General features: G+C 42.9%; 1 protein-coding gene across 2 annotated transcripts in view; it reads left to right on the plus strand.

The window, feature by feature from the left end:
- LOC132780618 (IgGFc-binding protein-like) overlaps positions 1 to 24,260 on the plus strand; it is a 92,979-nt gene that overhangs the window by 47,811 nt on the left and 20,908 nt on the right. For both annotated transcript variants that reach the window (XM_067462483.1, XM_067462484.1), the window contains 7 exons: positions 366 to 507; positions 6,505 to 6,845; positions 10,498 to 11,074; positions 11,721 to 12,325; positions 15,386 to 15,953; positions 19,420 to 20,006; positions 21,673 to 22,252. In XM_067462483.1, the coding sequence (XP_067318584.1) occupies positions 366 to 507; positions 6,505 to 6,845; positions 10,498 to 11,074; positions 11,721 to 12,325; positions 15,386 to 15,953; positions 19,420 to 20,006; positions 21,673 to 22,252 (3,400 nt within the window). The remainder of the gene's footprint in view (positions 1 to 365; positions 508 to 6,504; positions 6,846 to 10,497; positions 11,075 to 11,720; positions 12,326 to 15,385; positions 15,954 to 19,419; positions 20,007 to 21,672; positions 22,253 to 24,260) is intronic.

The raw sequence follows: 24,260 nt of genomic DNA on the forward strand, positions 1-24,260 counted from the left end.
CATCCAGTCCATCCAGTAATTCCTTCAAACAGACTGCAATAACGCAGAATTTATTTACTCTTCCCACCACCCATTGGAGCCCCTGGTGGCACAATAGTTTAAACCCTTGTGTGGCAAAGCTGAAGACCGACAGGTCGCATGTTTGAATCAGGGGAGAGTGTGGATGAGCTCCCTCTGTCAGCTCTGGCTCCCCATGTGGGGACATGAGAGAAGCCTCTTACAAGGATCATAAAACATCAAAACATCAAGGCATCCCCTGGGCAACATCCTTAAAGACAGCTAATTCTCTCACACCAACTTGCAGTTTCTCAAGTCTCTCGAAAAAATCCACCCGTTTAGTCTTAATCTCTTTGTTACTCTTCTAGCCCAATGAGCAGGTTCTTCTGAATAGATGCCAGGAGCGCTGCCGCTGTCTCCCAGGCCAGGAATTAACCTGTGAGGCTCACAGCTGTGCCACTGATGAAACCTGTGAGATCCAGAATGGAGTCATGGCTTGCGTTAAGAAAGGTAAATAACATTTTTTTAATTCCTCTGGCTATGATGAATATTAAATGACTGCAATCTTTTCCCTCACCCTTGACAAGAAAAAGGGATCTTGACAAAAAGGGATATAATATTTTAAAATCTATAAACCATACCAAGATTGTGTCCTCCCCATATGAAATTGGCCTGTTTTTCTTGCCAGTAATGGTGATAGCTAACCCCTCTTAAACTCTTTCCTAAACTCTTAATGAAAGTAATTCTAATCTCTTGCACTCTTGCTCAAAGGGAGTAAGTTTGTCTATTTTTCTTTTGTTCACACATGGAAACAAAATAATTGCAATTATATCCCAGCTTGCATATTTACTGAGTCAGCCTTCTCTTGAACTGTTGTGTATATGCAAGAATAATCTGACCAGTGCACTCAAAGATATCATAGTGCAAAAATTCAACAAAATACTTTCATGCAACTTTTACCAAAAATGTCCCATATATGATAAACCCTTAATAAATATATATTCTTAAAAATCATATTGATTGAAGACTTTCTTTTTATCTTTGCTTCTTCCATGTGAGACATCCCAGCTTCTATATAAGCACTTTGTGAGAGTCTTTTCACCTGTTGCATTCTCAGATCTAAAATGTCCAGCATTGGTCAACTTAAGTAGCAAGTCATTCATTGAAAGTGTCTGTTATCATATACAAAGTTTTAGTCTATATTATCTATTACATTTCTGTATTAAATTAAAGCACACATTTTCCAGTGTGTACATCTTTTATGGATTTGTTCTTCATCCATTTTGAATTGCCAACTGCTATCAAACGACAAGCACTAAGAAAAATTTCTTCATTTGTAATTTATTGTCATCCAGTCCCCAAAATAACAAGACCACACAACAATATGGGATTAACTATGGGCAATTTTTATTAATGTTATCTAATTAACCTTCTGTGACTTGCAAAACCTTTCTAAAGGGCACATGAACTTGGAGTGAAATAAACTGAGGCAGTGGCCATCTAGGACCTACTCCACGGCTAACTTGGGTGAAACACCTGGGCCCCCCCAGCTGTAATAAGTTGTACCCTTTCCAGGGCACTCAGGGAAATGTAACTGAGAATTCTGCACTAGCTCAAAAAGATTTATTGAGGCCAGAAACTGTCCATTCCAAGGCCATTTTCGTTTGCCCTCACTGGTTATTTCAACCACAGGTAAGGGTTTCCATTCCTGGCCTTCACCACAAAGGGAGTGCCTTAGGTGTACACCAAAATGTAAACCCATCACTGTTTTCTGCCACAGATTAGACATGAGCATCCGCTTTACCTCTATCCCCCACAAAATCCACCGAAGGCTTTTTGGTGCCTTTGGAAGTTTATTTATTTATTTATTATTCGAACTTATATGCCGCCACTCCCCTAAGGCTCAGAGCGGCTTACAAGAAGTTGTGCTCGAATCCAGTCACTTGTCACTTCTTCCTTTTGGTCACTGGAATTTTCTGATCTTTTGACTTTATGATGTCGTAAAACCACCTATTTAGTGGGATCCTATGGTTCTGTCCCAAAGCCCAGAGGATACAAGAGGAAGTGATCAATGTTAAAGCCATTGCTTTCCATGGGATCCTACTGATCTGCATGGAACCCCAGGGAATACAAGAGGAAGTGATCAAGGTTAAAGTCATTGCTTTCCATGGGATCCTATTCATTTGCATGGAACCCCATAGGACACAAGAGACTGCTGACAGTTGGACAATGAAACAGGATGGGGCAACTCTGATCCCACCCCACCTATTTTTCAAGTGTAAAGATGGGAGTAAAGTGTGGTAAGAGGGAGAAGCTCTGAACAGGATTGCTGGCCCGACTGCATCTCCCTCCTCAAGGCCGCCACAGCACCAACAGGCCAAGGAGAGCCTCCCCATCGCCCTCCTCAAGGCCGTGGCGGCTCCCGGTGATTTATTGCTTTTTTGATGTTTGTTCCTTTTGGCAATGAATGTTTACCACTTGGTTCTTTTGTCCGTAAACCGCCCTAAGTCCCTTTGGGGAGATAGGTCAGTGTATAAATGACACATTATTCATATTATTATATTGCTGGCCCCTGTTTATTTTTTTTTTTGTTAGGATAGAGCTGCGTAATGTGATTTATTTATTTTTTCAAGGTGGCCAATTGATTTTAACTTTTTATTATTGCAGTTTTACATATTCAGTGCTTAAACATTCTTATACTTATCACTTGCCCTTAACAAATTATATACAGAACTTATATGTCTTAATACCTATAATATATATTTCATCCTCTCACTTTATTACATTTTGTCCAATCACCTAGTGCTGACCCTTCACCCTAGATCAGCCAATTGCATTACTTATTTTCAAAATTCCATTGTTTCTATTACAGGTTTGGTCCCCTTCCCTCCTATATATACATATTCTATCAGTTTTCCCCATATCTTCAAAAACTCATTTTTCCCAGTACTCCTCTTTATCTTTATACTACCTGTCACTTTATCGTTTATTGCAGTATCCCAGATCCCTCTACCAGTCTTCCAATTGGCACTCCCCTCCTTTTTTCGCTATTAACAATCTTGCTGCTGTTACCAGATTGGCAGTTAATTCCTTTAGCTCCTTTCATATTTTAACATTATCAATAAGTGATAGCAGTGCTATTTCCGGCATTCCTGTTATCTCTACTTGGGTGATTGCTGGCCCCTGTTCAGAGCTCCCTCCTTTCAGGACATTTCAGCCTCTTTTCAACCCTGGAACATTGGATGATGAGCTCAGTGCTTCTCCATGCTAGGAAAGAGGCTGGAGTGCCCTATGAAGGGGAAATTTCTCAATGTGAGGAGGTTGTTGGAGGATGAGCCATACTCTCTCAGCCTCAGAGGAAGGCCAAGCAAAGCTCTCTTTATAGTGAGGGAGCGTGGCTTAGAAGTGCAAAGAGGAAGGTCTGAAGCCCCCCTCGCTCGGCCCTGGATGGATGTGGGCAAGGCACACTCAGAGGAAGGCCGTGGCAAAGCCCTTTAAGGACAAGTGACTGAGCCTCCCAGATGAAGATGAAGAGACCCCAAGCCCCCCGCCACGTGCATATCACTCATGCCAGATCACAATCACAGCCAGGTCTCCTCTCTCCCTCCCTTGCTCCCTGCCCCCCAGTGAGCCTGTGACGTGCTATATGATGGCTGCAAGTGAAGGCTATGCATTCCCAAGAGGCCCCCTCTGGGCACTCGGGGAAAGGGAGCAGATAGGGCTGGTGAAAGCTCTACCTGGCCAAGGTGGCCCCCCTGGGAGCTTCGGGAAAGGGGGGGGGGGGAAGTTTCCGAAAACTAGGCTCTTATTTGGGCCCGGAAAATGGAGCAGACCTGCAAGCAGCCCCGCCTGGTGCCCCTACCAGGCAGGGCCAACCAAGGGCCCCAGGCGGTGAGGCAGACACGGCCCCCGCCAAAAAAGCAAGGCCCCCTCCAGCCCCTCCTCCTGAACAGGAGGAGAGAGGGACCAGCGGAGGGGGCTGTTGTTGGCCATAGATTCCTAGCTGCCCCCGAAGATAAAGGCGGGGCCAGGGCCACGACCCAAGGGAGGCGGCAAAAACAGGGAGGACTCTGGGCACTGCCCTTTAAGGACAAGTGACTGAGCCCCTCAGACTCAGATGAAGGGACCCAAAGCCCCCCGCCACGTCACTATCACTCCTGCCGCATCACAATCACAGCCAGGTCTCCTCTCTCCCTCCCTTGCTCCCTGCCCCCAGTGAGCCTGTGAGATGATGCCAGGAGGACAAGTCTCTCACTTGCCAAGGAGGCCCCTTTGGGCCCTTGGCGACCGGGCGGCCCAAAATGCAAGTGAAAAAAAGGCTCTAATTTGGGCCCGAAAAGTATCTGAAGAGGGAGCAAAGCTGCCCTGCCTGGTACAGCCCAGAATATTCCTCCACCCTCGGGGAATCCCAACCAGGTGGGGCCAACCCAGGGCCCAAGGTGGTGAGACTGCCACGGCCCCCTCCAAAGAAGCAAGGCCCCCACCAGCCCCTCCTCCTGAACAGGAGAAGGGAGGGAGCAGCGGAGGGGGCTGTTGTTGGCCATAGATTCCTAGCTGCCCCCAAAGATAAAGGCGGGGCCAGGGCCAGGACCCAAGGGAGGCGGCAAAAATACGGAGGACTCTGGGCACTGCCCTTTAAGGACAAGTGACTGAGCCTCTCAGACTCAGATGAAGGTACCCAAAGCCCCCCGCCACATCACTATCACTCCTGCCACATCACAATCACACTACACAATATCCCAGAGTACTTGTAAGGTATCAGCACAAACACAAAACAATCTATGCGTAATGTCAAAGTGTATTATCAAAAGAACATATAGTATTCCATTTACCAAAATCCCCAGTACATAGCTCAATTCAGTGGTACACAGAAATCAAAAGGAGCAGCCGCTCTCAAACATAACAGTTCTAGGTCTGGATAAGGATTCCACTGTATATAGGCTTCAGGGATATATTCAATAAGAAAAGTCATATAAACAAAGTAAGCATTGAGTCATGAGGCTATATGTAAACTGAAGACAATAATGAGGATGAAGCGCCACTCTCAAAACAATCTTCATGGAAAAGATCCAACTCAAGTCCAGTGAAAATGGAGCACTGCTTCTCAAAATAAGTCTTCAAAGGAAAAGTCCAAATGGCATTCAACAGGGGTGCCAGGGTATTTTAGTACCCTGTTTCGGGGAAAGCAATCCCCTTCCTCAGGAGTTGATAAAGTCAGCAACTCTAGACTCTTATCTATAACAAAACATAACATCACATAGAGGCAGGAAAGCCACCGTAGTTCAGCCCCGTGTATCCCCCACCCTTGGGGCATTCCTACCAGGTGGGGCCAACCCAGTGCCCCAGGTGGGGAGGCAGCCACGCCCCCCCAAAAAAGCAGAGCCCCCTCCAGCCCCTCCTCCCCAGTGAGTCTGTGATATCCTGTGATGATGACTGGAAGTCAAGGCTCTCCTATGCCAAGGTGCCCCCTCTGGGCCCTTGGGGAAAGGGGGGCCCAGAAGGCAAAAGTGAACCGGGCTACAGAGAACGCAGCAAAGGAGCCCTGCCTGGTTCCGCCCCATATATTCCCTGCCCTCGGCGTGCCATTCCCAGACAGGGCCAGGCCAAAACCCCAGACGAGGAGGCAGCTCCAGGTGCCAAGAAAGCAGGGCCCCCTCCAGCCCCTCCTCCAGAGGGGAAGGGAGGAAGCGATGGAGGGGAATCTTCTAGGACTCCCAGCTGCCCCGAGGACCATCCAGAATGGAGGTGGGGCCAGGGCCAGGACTCAAGGGAGGTGGCAAAAACAGGGAGCGCTCGGGGCCCAGCCACCATCTGGGGCCCAAAGGCACGCTCCCTGCTGCCAGCTATCCGCTGGCTCGCCACCTCCCCCACTCCGCCCTGGACCCCGCCCACGACCCCTTCCAGCCTCTTCTGGTAAGTACACATGCACATAATTTTCATTTATTCTAATTGACATGTTTTTTTTAATTGTCTTGCTTTTCATATCTCTTCCCATTCTTTTTCAGTTATCTTTGTTCCTCCTTCCTCCTTCCATAATTCTCTTAATGTGTATCTTTTCTTTTTTTCCTGTGTCCTTTATATATTTTATTTGTTGTTCATTTTCTCTTTTTAATCCTTTTATTATCAATTCCTCAAATGGTGTTACTTGTTTTCCAGTTTAGAAAAGATAGCGATAGATAGATGATAGAGAGGGCAACAAGTTAAACATGAGCCAACAATGTGACGTGGCGGCAAAAAAAAAAGCCAGCACAAGGGTTTAACCCACTGCACCACCGGGGGGTGCCATATCCAGGTGGTAAACAAAACATATATACACACACATATTCACTCACTTTCAGATAAATCAATGGAAACCAATTTCATTTTCGCAATTTCTATCTTGTTTGCATAATTAGTAAGTTAGCACCTTAAAGTTGTCCAATTGTAGCTTTTGACTGACAACATGTTTAGAGATGCTATCAAGTATTAGCCATTTTAAACAAATTGCTTGGACTTGTTCCTCTCTAGATGACCCAGTTGCTTCATGCAGCTTGATCAAATGTGGGAAGGAGGAAACGTGCGAGATCATAGAGAGACGCCCAGTATGTGTGCCAAAATCTGAATCTACCTGCTGGGCACAAGGATATCACCATTATCACACATTTGATGGGAGGACCTTTGACTTCATGGGCACTTGTACCTACACTATCGCCAAGACATGCAGCTTGGATGCAGCTCTCCCTTCTTTCAAGATTGAGGCCAAGAATGAAAACAGGGGCAATCCTCATGTTTCTTATGCTGGTTATGTGACCATCACAGTCTACAACATCACCATCTCTGTCTCCAGAAATGAGATTGGATTTGTGAGGGTAAGGCAGGAAGACAATCAATTTTCCATTTTATGTTTGCTTTCTCAAATGTCCTTTTTTCAAAGACCAATTAGGTTATTTGCTTCATCTTTTGTTTGCATGTTATAATGGATTGAATGTTGATGGTTCATTTTTCTCAATCTTTATGTGTAAAATTGTTTTTTCTTTTATTGCACAAGGAAAAGCATATTTTTCTGTTCCAAATGTGTATCTTCCTGTCCAATTAATCTTCTCAAAAAAGAAAAATAATTTATCTGTTCTATGTGCTCATATTTTTTAAAAATTTTGAATCATATAAGTTAAAAGGCTGATGAAAGTTTAATTGAATGAAGCATCTTTCTCCAGTATTTGAAATCCTTAAGTATATCTAGTCTAAGCTTAGAGAAGATTGTTGTAAACAGGAGGAAAAGTGCGGTGATGGCAACCCTAATTCATAACAGAATTGGTTCTGAATACAGAGATTCATAGTTAGTTTTCAAATTTCAGGATTCTAAGCCCAGGGGACTTGGATAAACATCATTCCAAATGTCAGTATCTTTCTATTCTGAATATGAGTCATTTATAAATAATTTCATGTAATCATGTTTAAAAACAAGCTCAAACATAATTCCTTCTTTGTTATATCTCATTTGTCTCTCTGTCGTTTGCATAGTGTGGTGAGTTCTCCAACCCCACATTTGCAATATTTCCTTCTCCTTAACTTGCTGCTTACAATTATCTGTCATTGTTTTGTTTTGATAACTGCGAAGTTGCACTCATTATCACTGCCACCAAATTGAGAAGTAATCAGCAGAGGAGTAGCTACATTACAAGTGTTGATGTGAAACAGGAGAGTAGAGGGAGTTTTGTTATTTATTTCTCTATATTTCGGCCACCAACGTGAGGTAAGATGTATAATTGTGAGAAACGGCACTCTGGACGCAGAATTGATGGAGATGAGGCAGTCTTCAAACAAAAGTTAACAAATTTATTGAGTACAAAGCGTGTGGTTGCAAGTTGTAACTTTTGTTATAGAACTTAGAACAATACTTGGTTAGATGAACGTTTCACTCTTTCAGGTTACACAGTATCTTTCTGAGGTGAAGCACTTATTACTAAACAAAGTTTCAGTCAGGGATATCTCCCTTATCTGATCCTCCCTTGATCAGATACTTAATAAGCTTATTCTTTAGCCCTTCCTTAGACTAAAAGAATACTGGTTATGTTTCCCTTATCAGCCTCTCTAGCCTAAGAAACTTCCAGTAGCTTTAATCTGGCTTTCCAAAGCCTCAAAACATTGCTTGACAATTCACTCTCTTTCAGCTACAACCTCCTAATACTTTCCTCTACCTCACCCTCCAATCTTAACTGCCTCACTAACTGTCTGTTTTCAAAACTCTCCCCTCTAGGCTCCTCCCACTTCTCTCTCTGCCGGCTTGCCTTGGTCTCCATGGCAACACAGATGGAGGATTCCTTTGAAATAGGCCGCTCCAGTGTTACTGCAGCCAACACAAACCCATAAATACCGTTTAAATCATGCAAATTATTATTAACTTCCTCACAGTAACATATCAAGCTGTTATGTTCATAGTAACAAGAACAAGCATTCTGATTTAATAATGAAATGGCAAAATGCTCTGAATCAATATTTCTCAATCTAGGGGTTGGGATGCCGGCCGGGGGGGGGGGGGTCAAGAGGGGGTTTTCAGAGGGGTCACCAAAGACCATCAGAAGACACAGTATTTTCTGTTGGTCATGGGGGTTCTGTGTGGGAAGTTTGATCCAATTCTAACATTGGTGGGGTTCAGAATGCTCTTTGATTGTAGGTGAACTATTCATCCCAGCAACTACAACTCCCAAAGTCTATTTTCCCCAAACACCACCAGTGTTCACATTTGGACATACTGAGTATTTGTGCCAAGTTTGGTCTACATCCATCATTGTTTGAGTCAACAGTGCTCTCTGGATGTAGGTGAACTACAACTCCAAAAGTCAAGGTCAATGTCTACCAAACCCTTCCAGTATTTTCTGTTGGGTCTTGGGAGTTCTTGGTTCAATTCCATTATTGGTGGAGTTCAGAATGCGCATTGATTATAGGTTAACTATAAATCCCATCAACTACAACTCCCAAACGACAAAATCATTGCCCCTCCAACCCCACCAGTATTCAAATTTGGCCGTATGGGGTATTTGTGCCATATTTGGTGAATGATAATGCATCCTGCATATCAGATATTTACATTATGATTCATAACAGTAGCAAAATTACAGTTATTTATTTATTTATTTATTTATTTACTTGTATACCGCAGTTTCTCAGCCTAACAGGCGACTCAACGCGGTTTACAACAAGGATAAGATCAATCAACGATATATAATTTAAAACCATTAGAGCACAATATACAATATTGACACAACGATAACAACACAATGCATCTCATAACTAGTTATGACGTAGTAATGAAAATAATTTTATGCTTAGGGCCACCACAACATGAGGAACTGTATTAAGGGATCGTGGCATTAATAAAGTTGAGAACCATTGCTGTGAATGATGTGTAGATAGGCCTAATCTTTCAGTCTCAGGGGCAAGTACCTAAAGGAAGTTACCTGGAACAACAATAGTAGAACAACCTTTCAAGATAATACTATAACAATGTCAACAACTTTGTTCTGTCTCATTTGGTGAGTCAGGCTATCTATATTTCTAATTTCACCAAATAAGAAATAAACAAACCAAAATAAAAGCAAATTGGAGTTGACTAATAGGGTTTATGGTAAAAGAAAAAATGGAAATGTGGACTTAATTATGAACAAGAAAAGGGCTGATAGCCTTTTTAACTTTGAAGAAGAAGAGGATCAAGTACAGGAGAATAAAGGAGATGCAATATGCCAGAAATGAGAAGACAGGAAGCCAACAACGTATCCCTTTCCCTTCCCCTCCTATCCTAAAAATCTATCCTCATATTTTACCCCCACCCAATCCCAAATCCTCCCTCCCTTTTGCCCCTCCTCCCTTTAACCTTCCACGGATTTTTCCCTTCCCATAAAACTCCCCCCTTACCTCTCCCCCTTTTTATGTAATTTTTTAAAAAACGTTGTTCTGTCTCCCAACTAAATTAAGAGCAAAATTTGTATTCTCGATTCTGTGCAGAACATAGTGTTGGCTTGGCCGATGATAATAATAATCTGAATTTGATTTCAGAAGCCAATTTTCAATCAAAATGTATGAAGGCAAACAGACATTTCAAGATTCAGTGCTTTTGTTTGCTGTATATTTCCTCTAGCGTTATTTCTTGTTGTCGAGTACCGATAATTTGAATTAATTGTTTTCAAAAAGAATCTATGCCATAACTGATAAATAAAAAAACCTGCAAGTAATTGGGTTGTTGAAGGCTTTTTTGGGCTGTATGGCCATATTCTAGAAGCATTCTCTTGTGATGTTTTGCCTGCATCTAGGGTTGTGAGGTCAGGAGAGAATGCTTCTAGAACATGCCCATATAGCCTGAAAAACCTACAACAACCCAGTGATGCAGGCCATGAAAGCCTCGACAATACACTGCAAGTATTTTTTTAAAACCCTACTCTATCCCTGTCAATAGACTGATATATGAAGGCTTTATAACAAAATAAAACATCCACGGTCCTTGGTTGTGTGTGTTCTCTCCTGCAGGTGGAGAACCAACTGTTCCACCTGCCCATTTCCTTGAACGAAGGGAAGCTCCGTCTTTACCAGAATGGGGGTTCAGTTCGTATTGAGACTGAATTCTCCCTGAAGGTCTCCTATGACTGGGGTGACTTTTTGCTGATCAAAATCCACAAGAGATATTCAGATCATGTGTGTGGCCTTTGTGGGAACTACAACAATGACCCCAGAGATGATTTCACCACCCCCAATGGAGCTTTGACCTCCAGTCCCGTGGAATTTGGGAGCAGCTGGAAGGTGGAGGACGAGGACAGATTCTGCTGGGATGACTGTCCACCAGAGGGTTGCAAAAGCTGCTCCTTCGCACTGGCCAAAAAATATAAAGCGGAACCCTTCTGTGGCTGGATCAGCAAAGGAGGGAATGGCCCATTCAGCCAATGCCATTCTGAGGTCAGCCCTGAAATCTTTCTGGAAAACTGTGTCTATGATGTATGTTTGAGTGACGGGCTGAAGGAAGTGCTTTGTGAATCCCTGAAGAATTATGCAGAAACCTGCCAGAAAGAAGGAATTGCTCTTTCTGACTGGAGAACACCCACTGATTGCTGTGAGTATCCCAGGGTAGATGCTGGGTAGTGGGATTCAGAACAAATAGAAATGCTAGGAATAGAGATTGCCCATGAGAGGTATACCCATATGGACTGGATTAAAGCAACAACTGTTCATCTTTATAGCTTTATTTGCATTCAATATTTTTTTGTTTTTAACTTGTCTTCTTCCTTCCTCAGCCTTATTAGTTTGCCCGGCAAGCAGCCAATACAAAGCCTGTGGACCTGTGTGTCCTTGATGCAGTACTTCCTAATTCTGTGTAGGCTGCTGGAAGGTTTTGTGGTGTCGTAAATTAGTTAAATTAGCCTCTCCACATAAAGCAGTACCTAAATTTCCTACTTGACAGATACAACTGTCGTTTGGGCTGCATAGGTCAACAGAAATCTAGACTATTAATGGTTGGAAGCTCACGCCAAGCTGGGCTGGCTTCGAACTCATGACCTCTTGGTCAGTATTGATCAATGCAACTAGTTGTGCCACAGCGCAGCTGGGATTTCTGGGAGTTGTAATCCAAAACATCCAAGGACCCACAGGTTGAGGACCACTGCTTTATGGACTGGGTTAAAGCAAAAGCTGTTCATCTTTGTAACTTTGTCACTATTAGATCTTTCATGTTTTTAACTTGTGTCTTCTTCCTTCCACAGCGTCCTTAGTTTGCCCCGCAAACAGCCAATACAAGGCCTGTGGACCTGCGTGTCCCATTACCTGCAACAACGAAGCTCTTCCCAGCAGCTGTGCCTCATTGCCTTGCATTGAGACCTGCCAGTGCAATGAAGGCTTTGTGTGGGACGCTGGGAAATGCATTCCCAAGAGTGACTGTGGCTGTCTATTTGAAGGAAAGCTTTTCTCTCCAGGAGAGCAATTCTGGGGGGATTCCAGCTGCACAAGTCGCTGCACCTGTGACCCAGGGACCAAGCGTGTGATCTGCAAGACGAGAGGCTGTAGGAGCGGAGAGCAATGTAGGGTGGAAGGTGGCATCCAGAATTGCTATCCCACCAGTTACGCCACCTGTTCTGCTTATAGGGGCACTCATTACAGTAGCTTTGATGGTCAAAAGTTTGACTTCCAGGGCACTTGTATATATCAGTTAACAGGGCTTTGTGAGAAGCGAAAAGATCTGGTGGACTTCCAGGTTCGTGTCCAAAACGACCATTCAGTCAGCCATTCTGTCATCTTCCCAAAGATGGTGGAGGTCAGGGTGGAAGGAACAGTGATTGTGATAAGTAGAGAACACCCTGGAAAAGTCATGGTGAGTTTATATACAGTACTTCCTTTTTATGGTAGATTTAATTTCTCTCTAATTCACACATTCTGTTTCTCTACTTGTCTTCTGCATCTATTTATGGCAGATTATTTTGTAGCACCTTTTTTCTCTTCATTCTGTATCTGTGTGGTATCACTTCCCAAGATTGCTTAAAGCAGTTGGCTTGCCATATTCATGAAGAATTGATTCCAGGACTCCATACGTGTTGATTCAGGAATCCTTTCCACCCTACCATGTGCACATGTATTCCAAAACAGAACTATAAATCCCAGAAACTGCAACTCCCTAATGACAAAATCATTTTTTGAGTGATGGTCACTCCTTGAGTTAGTAGGTGTCTTGTGGCCAAATTTGGCAGCAATTCGTCCAGTGGTTTTTGAGTTCTGTTAATCCCACAAATGAACATTACATTTTTATTTATATAGATAGATCACTGGCCCCTGTTCAGAGCTCCCTCCTTTCAGGACATTTCAGTCTCTTTTCAACCCTGGAACATTGGATGATGAGCTCAGTGCTTCTCCATGCCAGGAAAGAGGCTCGAGTGTCTGCTTAAGGAGAAATTTCTCAATGGGAGGAAGTGTTAGAGGATGAGCCATACTCTCTCAATCTCAGAGGAAGGCCAGGCAAAGCTCTCTTTATAGTGAGGGAACGTGGCTTAGAGGAGGGTCTGCAGCCCCCCTCGCTCGGCCCTGGATGGACTTGGGCAGGGTACACTCAGAGGAAGGCCATTGCAAAGCTCTCTAAGGACCAGTGACTGAGCCTTTCAGACTCAGATGAAGGGACCCAAAGCCCCTCCACCATGTCACTACCACTCCTGCCGCATTACAATCACAGCCAGGTCTCCTCCCTCCCACACTCCTTGCCCCCCAGTGCACTTGTGAGATGGTGGCAGGAGCACAGGTCTCTCACTTGCCAAGGAGGCCCCTCTGGGCCCTTGGCGACCGGGTGGCCCAAAATGCAAATGAGAATAGGGAACTGAGGCCACCCATCAACTGACAATAATAAACATACCTAAAATCTACATTTTTAATTACACAGTGACATGAGAGAAGCCTCCCACAAGGATAGTAAAGCATCAAGAAACATCCAGGCACCCCCTGGGCAATGTCCTAGTAGATGGCCAGTTCTCTCACACCAGAAGCAACTTGCAGTTTCTTAAGTTGCTCCTGACATGAAAACAAATCTTCTTCACCTTCAGCGAAGCACCATAGAACAACTTCTCCCATAGTTCTCTCAAAAGGCCACTGGGCAGGGAATTTCCCACACTTCTTTAAAAGGTTTTTTTTTTTGTAATACTGTATTACAAAACTCAACCACCACCCCCCCCCCCCGAAACTCAGCCCCCCCCCCCGAACCCCCCCCCTGAAAAAAAATCACACCCCCCCCCCCCGAAACAAAATCCTGGCTACGGGCCTGCTTATGTGTGTAGTTTGTATGAGACGTGCAGAAACTTTGGTTTGGTATTAACAAAGAAAGATGTTTGTTTATTTGTTTAGAACAGGCACAGAAGCTTAATGGTTGCAGCAATACTTGTACAAAGCGTTATGGTTTCAGAAGTAGTTCAGTGCTTGAATTACAGGTTCAACTGAGAAACTTTTAGTATTCCACTAAACGGATTCTCCAATACAAACAGCCCAATTCTCCAGCGTCTGTTTACACCAATAGTTCTTCGTTGAAGCAACTATTAAGAATATATCACAAGCTAAACTTCCTTCTTTCTCCCTTTTCAATTACTAACTGCCATCTCCAAACTCCAACTGTCAATTCCAAACTCCAACTCCTAACTGACTTTTTAAACGGTCCTTTTTTACCCTTGCCTCGCCTTAGCTCCGCCCACTTTCTCCCTCCAGGGCTATTGACCAATCAGGTGGCAACACACACTCTCAAGGCTACCTGTTGGCTCCGCCCCTTCTGGCTCTTGTGCTTACAAAAAGGATGCCTGCTGGCTCCGCCCCCTTTTGGCTCTAAGCTAAGAAAATGACTGCTTGGCTTTTTGGACTTTAAGGAACCAAACACCAGCCCTGCACAGTAGGCCAGTATGTTACACCTGCGAAATGTCAGGAGAGAATTTATTTATTTATTTATTTATTTCTGCTACTTATACCCCGCCCTTCTCACCCCCGAGGGGGGACTCAGGGCGGCTTACACAAACGGCACAATTCGATGCCCTTATACAAATACATACAGATATAAAAACAGTAATTAATAATTAACAGATTAAAAACATCAATATATAGCACCATAGCACAACAGTAAGCAATCTCATGGTCAGTGTTCGCGTTCCATAGGTCCAATAGGTTAAAATAGGTTCCTACACTATTTGCCCTTCATTATGGTCCTTCTTTTTTAGCTGCCAGAGTTTCCGAAAGCCTGGTCCCACATCCAAGTTTTCAGCTGTTTCCTGAATGAGAGAAGGGAGGGTGCTGTTCTAATCTCCCCGGGGAGTGAGCATGGCCATACAGCCTGAAAAACCTACAACCCAGTAATTCTGGCCATGAAAGCCTTCAACAATGCATTTATTTTCCTACTCCTGGAACCATCAAGTGAATATTTTGTATGGCAATCTTTTTCTATGTCTCTGCTTTCAACCAAAGTCCATGCTAATTCATAATAATAAAGTTATTATTAATTAAATTAGAAAGACTAGAGCTACCTGTTTTTGCACTGCAGCTGACTGTAAACCAAGCAAAAACCTCTTATCAAGAGATATGAAGACTGTTTTTAATCTCCTCTGGTAGGTATGGGGTTTTTAATTAACAATCTTCATACGTCTTGGTATGGAATGAAAAAGGAAGAAGGGCCGACCAAGGGCAAGATGGGTGGATGGCATCCTTGAAGTGGGGGTGGTGACGGCCACCAGGGAGCCCTGGCGTGGGCTGGTCCATGAGGTCATGAAGAGTCGGAAACGGCTGAACGAATGAACAACAAAGCAGTGCAAAAACAGAAATCCTTCTGCTGATAGGATTTTGCTTATTTTGATTCTGACCCCATCTTATATTAGAAAGGCGCACCTGAAATTTTTATCTCCTTTTTTAATGGTCCTAGGTGAATGGCTTTTTAATCAACCTGCCTTACAGAACTAGGAACAAGAAGATCCTCCTCTATAGGAGAGGGCAAGAGACAGTGGTCCAGACTGACTTCCACCTAACTGTCACTTTCGACGGACAAAACTGGATCACTGTAACTACGCCTAGTACTTATGCTGGTGCCCTTTGTGGTCTCTGTGGGAACTTCAATGGCAACAAACTTGATGAGATGACCATGACAGATGGGAAAGTGTCTCTGAGTCCATCTACCTTTGGTCAGAGCTGGATAGTGCAGGGGACACCAGGCTGTACCGAGGTGGTGAAAGAAGAATGCCCTGGGCTGTCAGCCCTTAGGAGCCGTCAGCGGCGTCTTGGAAGGGACTGTGGACTTATCCTATCCAAGAGAGGCCCTTTCCAAATGTGTCATACCAGAATTAATCCAGAAGAATACTTTGAAGATTGTGTGTATGATTCCTGCATCTTTAAAAGCCAGCAAGCTTTCATCTGCCAGAACATCAGGAACTATGCAGCAGCCTGTCAGGCAGCTGGGGCAACCCTTGGACCTTGGAGATCTGATACCTTCTGCAGTGAGTGCTACTGTCATGAATAGATTTTCTAGTTGCAAGAGAGCATAGGTGTAAATCAGCCTTTCTCAACCTGGGGGTCGGGACCCCTGAGTGGGTGTAAGAGAGGGGTCCCCAAAGACCATCAGAAAACACAGTATTTTCTGTTGGTCATGAGGATTCTGTGAGGGAAGTTTGGCCCAATTCTATTGTTGGTGGGGTTCAGAATGGTCATTGATGGTAGGAGAACTATAAATCCCAGCAACTACAACTCCCAAACATTAAGGTCTATTTTTCCCAAACTCCACAAGTGTTCACATTTGGCCATATTGAGTATCCGTGCCAGGTTTGGTCCAGATCCATCATTGTTTGACTCCACAGTGGTCTTTGGATATAGGTCAACTACAACTCCCAAACTCAAGGTCAATGCCCACCAAACTCCTCTACTATTTTATGTTGGTCATGGAGTTGTGTTTGCCAAGTTTCATTCAATTCCATCATTGGTGGGAGTTCAGAATGCTTTTTGATTGTAGGTTAACTATAAATTCCAGCAACTACAACTCCCAAATGTCAATGTCTATTTTCCCCAAACTCCGTCAGTGTTCACATTTGGGCATACTGAGTATTTGTGCCAGGTTTGGTCCAGATCCATCTTTGTTTGAGTCCACAGTGTTCTCTGGATGTAGGTGAACTACAACTCCAAAACTCAAGGTCCATGCCCACCAAACTCTTCTACTATTTTATGTCGGCCGTAGAGTTGTGTTTGCCAAGTTTCATTCAATTCCATCATTGGTGGGAGTTCAGAATGCTTTTTGATTGTAGGTTAACTATAAATTCCAGCAACTACAGCTCCCAAATAATGTTATGGTTGAGGGTCACCACAACATGAGGAGCTGTATTAAGGGGTCGCAGCATTTGGAAGGTTGAGAAACACTGGTGTAAAGAATTAACACAAGGCACAGGGCAACACGCAAATCTTCAGACTGGGCTGCCACCATTTGCAATGGGGATACCCTGAATAGCTGTTAAGAATACCCTCATTTTGTGTCGCTCCAACTGTGGGTTTATTTTTCTTAAAGTTTGTCATACGCTGCCACAAAATATAGAACTCTTCAACAGGCTATCTTATGTGTGTAGGTTCTATGAGGCACGCAGAGGCTTTTGTTTGGTATGAACAAAGAAAGATGTTTATTTATTTACTTAGAACAGGCACATAAGCTTTATGGTTGCAGTAAATTTGTACAGAGCATTACAGTTTCAGAAGTAGTTCCGTGCTTGAATAACAGGTTTCAATCAAAACCTTTAAACTGAGAAACTTTTAGTACTCTACTAAACATTCCCCTCAAATACAAACAGCCCAATCCTACAGGGTCTGTTGAAACTTATAGTTCTTCCTTTGAAGTAACTATTATATAACACAAGCTAAACTTTCTTCTTCCTCCCTTTTCAATTCCTAACTGCCATCTCTAATCTCCAACTGTCAGTTTCAAACTCCAACTCCCAACTGACTTCTCCAAATTCCAAACCCCTAACTGACTTTTAAAATGGCTCCTTTTTTTTCCTTGTCTCATCTTTGTTCCGCCCATTTTCTCACGCCAGGGCTATTAACCAATCAGGTGGCTACACATATCCTCAAGGGTGCCTGTTGGCTCTACCCCCTCTTGGCTCTGTTTTAACCAAAATGGATGCCTGCTGGCTCCGCCCCCTCTTGGTTCTGAGCTAAGAAAATGGCTGCCTGGCTTCTTATTTATTTATTTATTTAAAACTTTTCTATCCCGATCTTCTCACCTCCGTAGAGGGACTCAGACCGGCTTACACCAAGGATTCAATGCTACCAATACAAGTTAAAACATCATACAACAATACAAGATTAAAATACAAATAGATAAAATACATATATGCCAAATCGCCAAGGTAAAATCATGTTCAACTCAGTCCGCATATGTGGTCACTCACTTTGGTCTGCAACCAGTCTCAGCCATTATTCTGGGAATGCTTCATTCCATAACCAGGATTTCACTAGCCTCCTGAAAGACAAGAGGGAGGGGGCACATCTAATCTCGCTCGGGAGAGAGTTCCGTAGCCGAGGGGCCACCACCGAGAAGACCCTGTCTCTTGTTCCCACCAAACATGCTTGCAAAAGTGGTGGGACAGAGAGCAGGGCCTCTCTGGAAGATCTTAACATTCTTGGCCTTCAAGGAACCAAACACCAGCCCTGCACAGTAGGCCAGTACGTTACAATAGGCATGGTGTGTTTTATACAGCATAATGTGTTTTTCTAAGCTCAGGAATCCTTGTGTTTTCATTTTTAAAAGAGATACTGCAGTGCCGTTTCATTATTTGTGCATTAAAATTCAACCTCTCCAAAGGGAAAATCTCTATTGGGATATGTTGATGAAGGCTTTCATGGCCGGAATCACTGAGTTGCTGTGGTTTTCTGGGCTGTATGGCCATGTTCCAGGAGCATTCTCTCTTTTATATATATATATATATATATATATATATATATAATTTTTATTAGTAAATTTTCTTTATACAGCAATAAAAATGGGGAGAGTGATCATAGGGGTGTACGAGAGGGAGGGAGAGGGGTGAGAGGGGTAGGGGAAAGGAAAGAAAGAATATATATATATATATATATATATACACACACACACACACACACATATATATATTCCATAACCAGGATTTCACTAGCCTCCTGAAGGACAAAATGGTCATGAAAGTCTGCATTTCATTGAGCATGGACTCAATTTTGAGCAGTAGATTAAATACTTGTTTTCAGCCAAAAATTTCAAGAAGTAGATGGAGCCCCCAGTGGTGCAATGGGTTAAACCCTTGTGCTGGCTGGACTGCTGATCAACAGATCAGCGGTTCGAATCCAGGGAGAGTGGGTTGAGCTCCCTTTATCAGCTCCAGCTCCCCATGCGGGGACATGAGAGAAGCCTCCCACAAGGATGGTAAAACATCAACATCCACAGGTGTCCCCTGGGCAACGTCCTTGCAGACAGCCAATTCTCTCACACCAGAAGTGACTTGCAGTTTCTCAAGTTGCTCTTGGCACAAAAAAGCCCGAAAGTTGCCTCCAGATTACTCCATACCATTATTATATACAGGGGCGGCTCAACCCATTACGCTAAGTAAGCATTTGCAGTATAGTTGATTTTGCCCGGGGGCGCTCTTGAGGCGCTCTTGAGGGAAAATAGACCGTGACATATGCGAGTTGTAGTTACTGGGATGAGTTCACCTACAATCAAAGAGCATTCTGAACTCCACCAATGATGGAATTGAACCAAATATGGCACACAGAACTCCCATGACAAACAGAAAATATATATCAGTGATTGGTTGGTTGGGGGGGGGGGGCAAAATACTGTTTGCTTACTGTTGAAAATTACCTAGGGCTGCCTCTGATTATACAACCATTATTATGGAATCCCACCTTATTTCTTCCCCTCTTTTAATTTTTCTTGTTCTTTCCATTTGCCAGATCTGCCTTGTGCTGCAAATAGCCACTATGAACTCTGTGCTCAGGGCTGTACCCAGACTTCCTGTGGCAGCATCTCTGTCCCTTGTTCATCCAAATGCCAAGAAGGCTGTGTGTGCGATGAAGGTTTTGTGCATAGTGGTGATCAGTGTGTTCCCATATCCGAATGTGGCTGCCTTTATGAGGATCGCTATTACTTGGAAGAAGAAACGTTCTACCCAACATGTGAGAAGCGTTGTATATGTCAGCCTGGAGGGACTGTGAAGTGTGAAGCTAACTCCTGTGGTCCTGATGAAGAATGCAGGCTGCTTGATGGTGTTCAGAAATGTCACTCAATTGGCAGCTCTACCTGCTCAGTTTTTGGCACCACTCACTATGTTTCCTTTGATGGGCTGTACTTTAATTTCCAAGGCTCATGTACATACACCTTGGCTGCAAGTAGCACTGAAAACAAGGGACTGATTCCATTCACAGTCAGTGTGGACAATGAGGTTTATGGTGATGGGAAGAGCTCCGATACCAAGGCAATCTCTCTCATGGTGTATGGTCTTACAGTGACATTAGTGCAGAACAAACCAGGACAAGTGAAGGTAAGTCTGTGCTACAAAGAAACAGGCAATTTTAGGTCATTCGCCTGCAGGCCATTAAACTCTCTTCGTATTTTGGAATGATATTCACAGAGTTCGTTATCATTGAACTCTCATTATATTTGGAAAATCTCCTCTTTAGCTGTTCTTTTTGTGCAAGCAATTGGTACCGTATATACTTGAGTATAAGCCGAGGCACCTAGTTTTACCACAAAAAAACTGGGAAAATGTATTGACTCGAGTATAAGCCGAGGGTGAGAAATGCAGCAGCTACTGAAACAGTTCAAAATAATAATAGATATCAATACAATTACATTAATTGAGGCATCGGTAGGTTAAATGTTTTTGAATGCTTACATAAAACTGTAATTTAAGGTCGGACTGTCCAACTCTGATTAAACCATTATTCTAACCTTCTTCAATGTAAATGTTCACATCCTGCCAATAATAATAAAGAGAGTAAAATAATAAATGCAATAAAAATAATAATAGAATGAAATAATAGAAATGTAACAATAAGAGTAATAATAGAGTAAAATAATAAATGTAATAATAACAATAATAGAGTAAAACAATAAATGCAACAATAATAAATGTAATAATAACAATAATAAATGTAATAATAACAATAATACAGAGAATAAAATAATAAATGCAATAATAATAAAGTAAAATAATAAATGTAGATCAAAATAGAGTTAAATAATAAATGTAATAATAATAGAGTGAATAATAAATGTAATAATAATAATAAATAGAGCAAAATAATAAATGTTATAATAATAATAGGGAATGGGTTGTGGTGCAGTTAGCTAGGAGTCAGCTGCATTAAATCACTACTGACCAAAAGTCATGAGCCAGCCCGAGTCAGAGTAAGCTCCCGACCATTTGTCTAGCTTGCTGTCAACCATTGCAAACTGAGAGACAGTTGCATCTGTCAAGTAGGAAATTTAGATACCGCTTATGCGGGGAGGATAATTTAACTAATTTATGACGTCATAAAAAAATCTCCAGCAGCGGGCGAAAGAATGAGGAAGTACTCCATCAAGGACTTGGTGGACCGTGAAGTAACAGCTCCCCCGGTGGCCGGAATTCAAGCATACTCTCATTAAGCTTAAAATTGCTTCTGTGTTTGTCTATTTATGTTGTGTGTCTATGGCATTGAATGTCTGCCATGTATATGTACACTGTAATCCGCCCTGAGTCCCATGCGGAGTGAGAAGGGCGGAATATAAATACTGTAAATAAATAAAGAAATAAAGTAATAATAATAACAGAGTAAAATAATAAATAACCTTGATTCAAGTACAAGCTGAGGGGGGCTTTTTCAGCCTAAAAATAGGGCTGAAAACTCGGTTTATACTCAAGTATATACAGTAAGTATTCTACAGCTGAATGGAAGAATAGCTGTCTCTTTTAGGCTCTTTCAAAGGTCACTAAATGGCATTTCCCTCCATCTCTTTCAGTGCATGTTTTAGATAGGTATGGTGCATCACAACTGAACGAAATAAAAATTATAAATATGTCTTGAATTTTATTTTAACATTATACTAGAAGCGTGAAGGGCCAGAGCTCAATTAAAATAATACATCTTTTTTTTTTCTGGCCACCAAACATGACTTCTTCACAAAATGTCATTACTATAACACGTTAATTTTCTTTCTCAAAGGTGGATGAAGTCTTCCAACCACTTCCTGTGACCCTTTCTGAAGGAAAGCTAAAAGCCTATCAGCATGGCATGAAAGTATTGATAGAAGCTGACTTTGGCCTCACTGTGGGCTATGACTTAGTCTACCACATGACAGTCACCATCCCAGGCACCTACCGAGGACAGGTGCAAGGCCTTTGCGGGAACTACAATGGGCTGAAGGATGACGAATTCCTCCTCCCCAATGGAATGGTAATCTCTAATGCAACTGCATTTGGGGCTTCCTGGAAGGTTCTTATTCCCAAGGCAGAAAGCTCCTGCTCACATGGATGTTCTGGGAGTAGCTGCCCAGTCTGTGAGGAAAGGAAGAAGGATATTTTCAAGCAGCGCAACTACTGTGGGATCATCATTGCACTTGATGGCCCCTTCAAAGCCTGCCACAGCAAGGTGGACCCCAGCGTATATTTCAATAATTGTATCTATGATTTGTGCCTGAGCAATGGAGACAGCCAAGTTTTGTGCCGAAACATCCAAAGTTATATGTCTGCCTGCCAAGAAGCCAGGGTCTCTGTTGTGCGTTGGAGAAGTCCATCCTTTTGTGGTAAGCTACCAAGACTGAGCAATGGGGTAGGTGGGCATTGGGAAGTGAAATGGCAATAGCATCACCTTTTCTGTGAGGTATAATTTTATTTATATCACACAAATATAGTCATAGAGAAATACAAAGGTAGCCGTGCCCATTGGTTTTCAGACAAGGAAGATAAAGACCACAAGCAGGAAATTAGAACAACAAAACTATGGAACACAATTTGAAGAAAATTCTGTTCCAGGTTTGAAAGTGTTATTTCCTGTTTCATTGTGTGGTGCTTACTTTGAAAGTAGTTGTTATACTCCAGAAATTTTCCTTTTTTCTGGCTGCCACAAACTATGTTGAATTAGGTTGCTGTGAGTTTTCCGGGCTGCATAAGCATGTTCCAGAAGCATTTTCTCCTGACATTTCCCCCACATCTATTCTCAGGGGTTGTGAGGTATATTGGGAACTAAACAAGGAAGGTTTATATATTTATACTAGCTGTCCCCTGCCACGTGTTGCTGTGGCCCAGTCTGGTGATCCCAAAAATAAAGTAATGAGAAAGTGTTGGTTTCTAATATATGTAATGTCTTTATGCTTGTGGGTAAATAGTACTTCTTGTTGTTTCTTTGTCAGTTTTGATGCAGAGATTTTCTGGTTTGCCTATTCTAGAACATGTAACATATTATTGTCCTTCTTTAGGGGTCACTTTCAAATCTATGATATTATATCTGTCATATATCTCTCTGTGTGTGAATCATATATATCTATCAATAACTATGGCTGGATGGCTCTTTGTCAGGAGGGCTTTGATTATGTTTTCTTGCCCTGGTGAAGGGAGTTGTACTGGATGACCTAAGGCTGCATTTCTTAAACCTGAGTGTTGGGACCCCTGGAGAGGGAGTCGTGAGGGGTGTCAGAAGAGTTGCCAAAGACCACCAGAAAACACAGTATTTTCTAGGTTCTTGTGGGTTTTTTCGGGCTATAGAGCCATGTTCTAGAGGCATTTCTCCTAAGTATTTTCTGTTGATCATGGGGGTTCTTTGTGGGAGGTTTGGCCCAATTCTATCATAGGCGGGGTTCAGAATGCTCTTTGATTGTAGGTGAACTATAAATCCAAGTAACTACAACTTCCTAATGTCAAGATCTATTTTCCCCAAACTCCATCTGTGTTCACATTTGGGCATATGGAGTATTTGTGCCAAGTTTGGTCCAGATCCATCATTGTTTTAGTCCACAGTGCTCTCCAGATGTAGGTGAACTACAACTCTCAATCTCAAGGTCAATGCCAATCAAACCTTTCCAGAATTTCCTGTTGATTGTGGGAGTCCTATGTGCCAAGTTTGGTTCAATTCCATCGTTGGTGGGGTTCAGAATGCTCTTTGATTGTAGTTGAACTGTAAATCCCAGCAACTACAACTCTCAAATGACGAAATCCATGTTTTTGAGTGATGGTCACTCCTTGGGCTAATAGGTGTCTTGTGGCCAAATTTGGTGGCAATTCGCCCAATGGTTTTTGCATTATTTTGATCCCACAAATGAACATTACATTTTTATTTATATAGATATCTGTGGAATATCCAGGGTGAGAGAAAGAACTCTTGTCTGCTTAAGGCAGGTGTTGTGAGTTTTCCGGGCATGTTCCAGAAGCATTTTCTCCTGACTTTCACCCCACTTATATGGCAGGCATTCTCAGAGATTGTGTAGACTTGTCCACAACTGCATGGTATATACCAGGGGTCAGGAACCTTCGGCCCTCCAGGTGTGGTGGACTTCAACTCCCACAATTCCTTGAGGCTCGGCATTCGCCCCAAAGGCTTACCTTGGCCTCAAGGAATTGTGGGAGTTGAAGTCCACCACACCTGGAGGGCCGAAGGTTCCCCATGCCTGCTATATACGGTAGACTCCTACAGGCGTGAGAGGATCCCTCTTGTCCTTGAAATTAGTTGAAACTCTATCAGACATACAATGAAAACTATGGCAAAATGTGCTGCAGAATGTCCTGCAGAAATTGAGAAGCATAGTATTTTAAGACAAA

Source organism: Anolis sagrei, chromosome Y, assembly GCF_037176765.1.
Source record: "Anolis sagrei isolate rAnoSag1 chromosome Y, rAnoSag1.mat, whole genome shotgun sequence".
NCBI lineage: Eukaryota > Metazoa > Chordata > Lepidosauria > Squamata > Dactyloidae > Anolis > Anolis sagrei.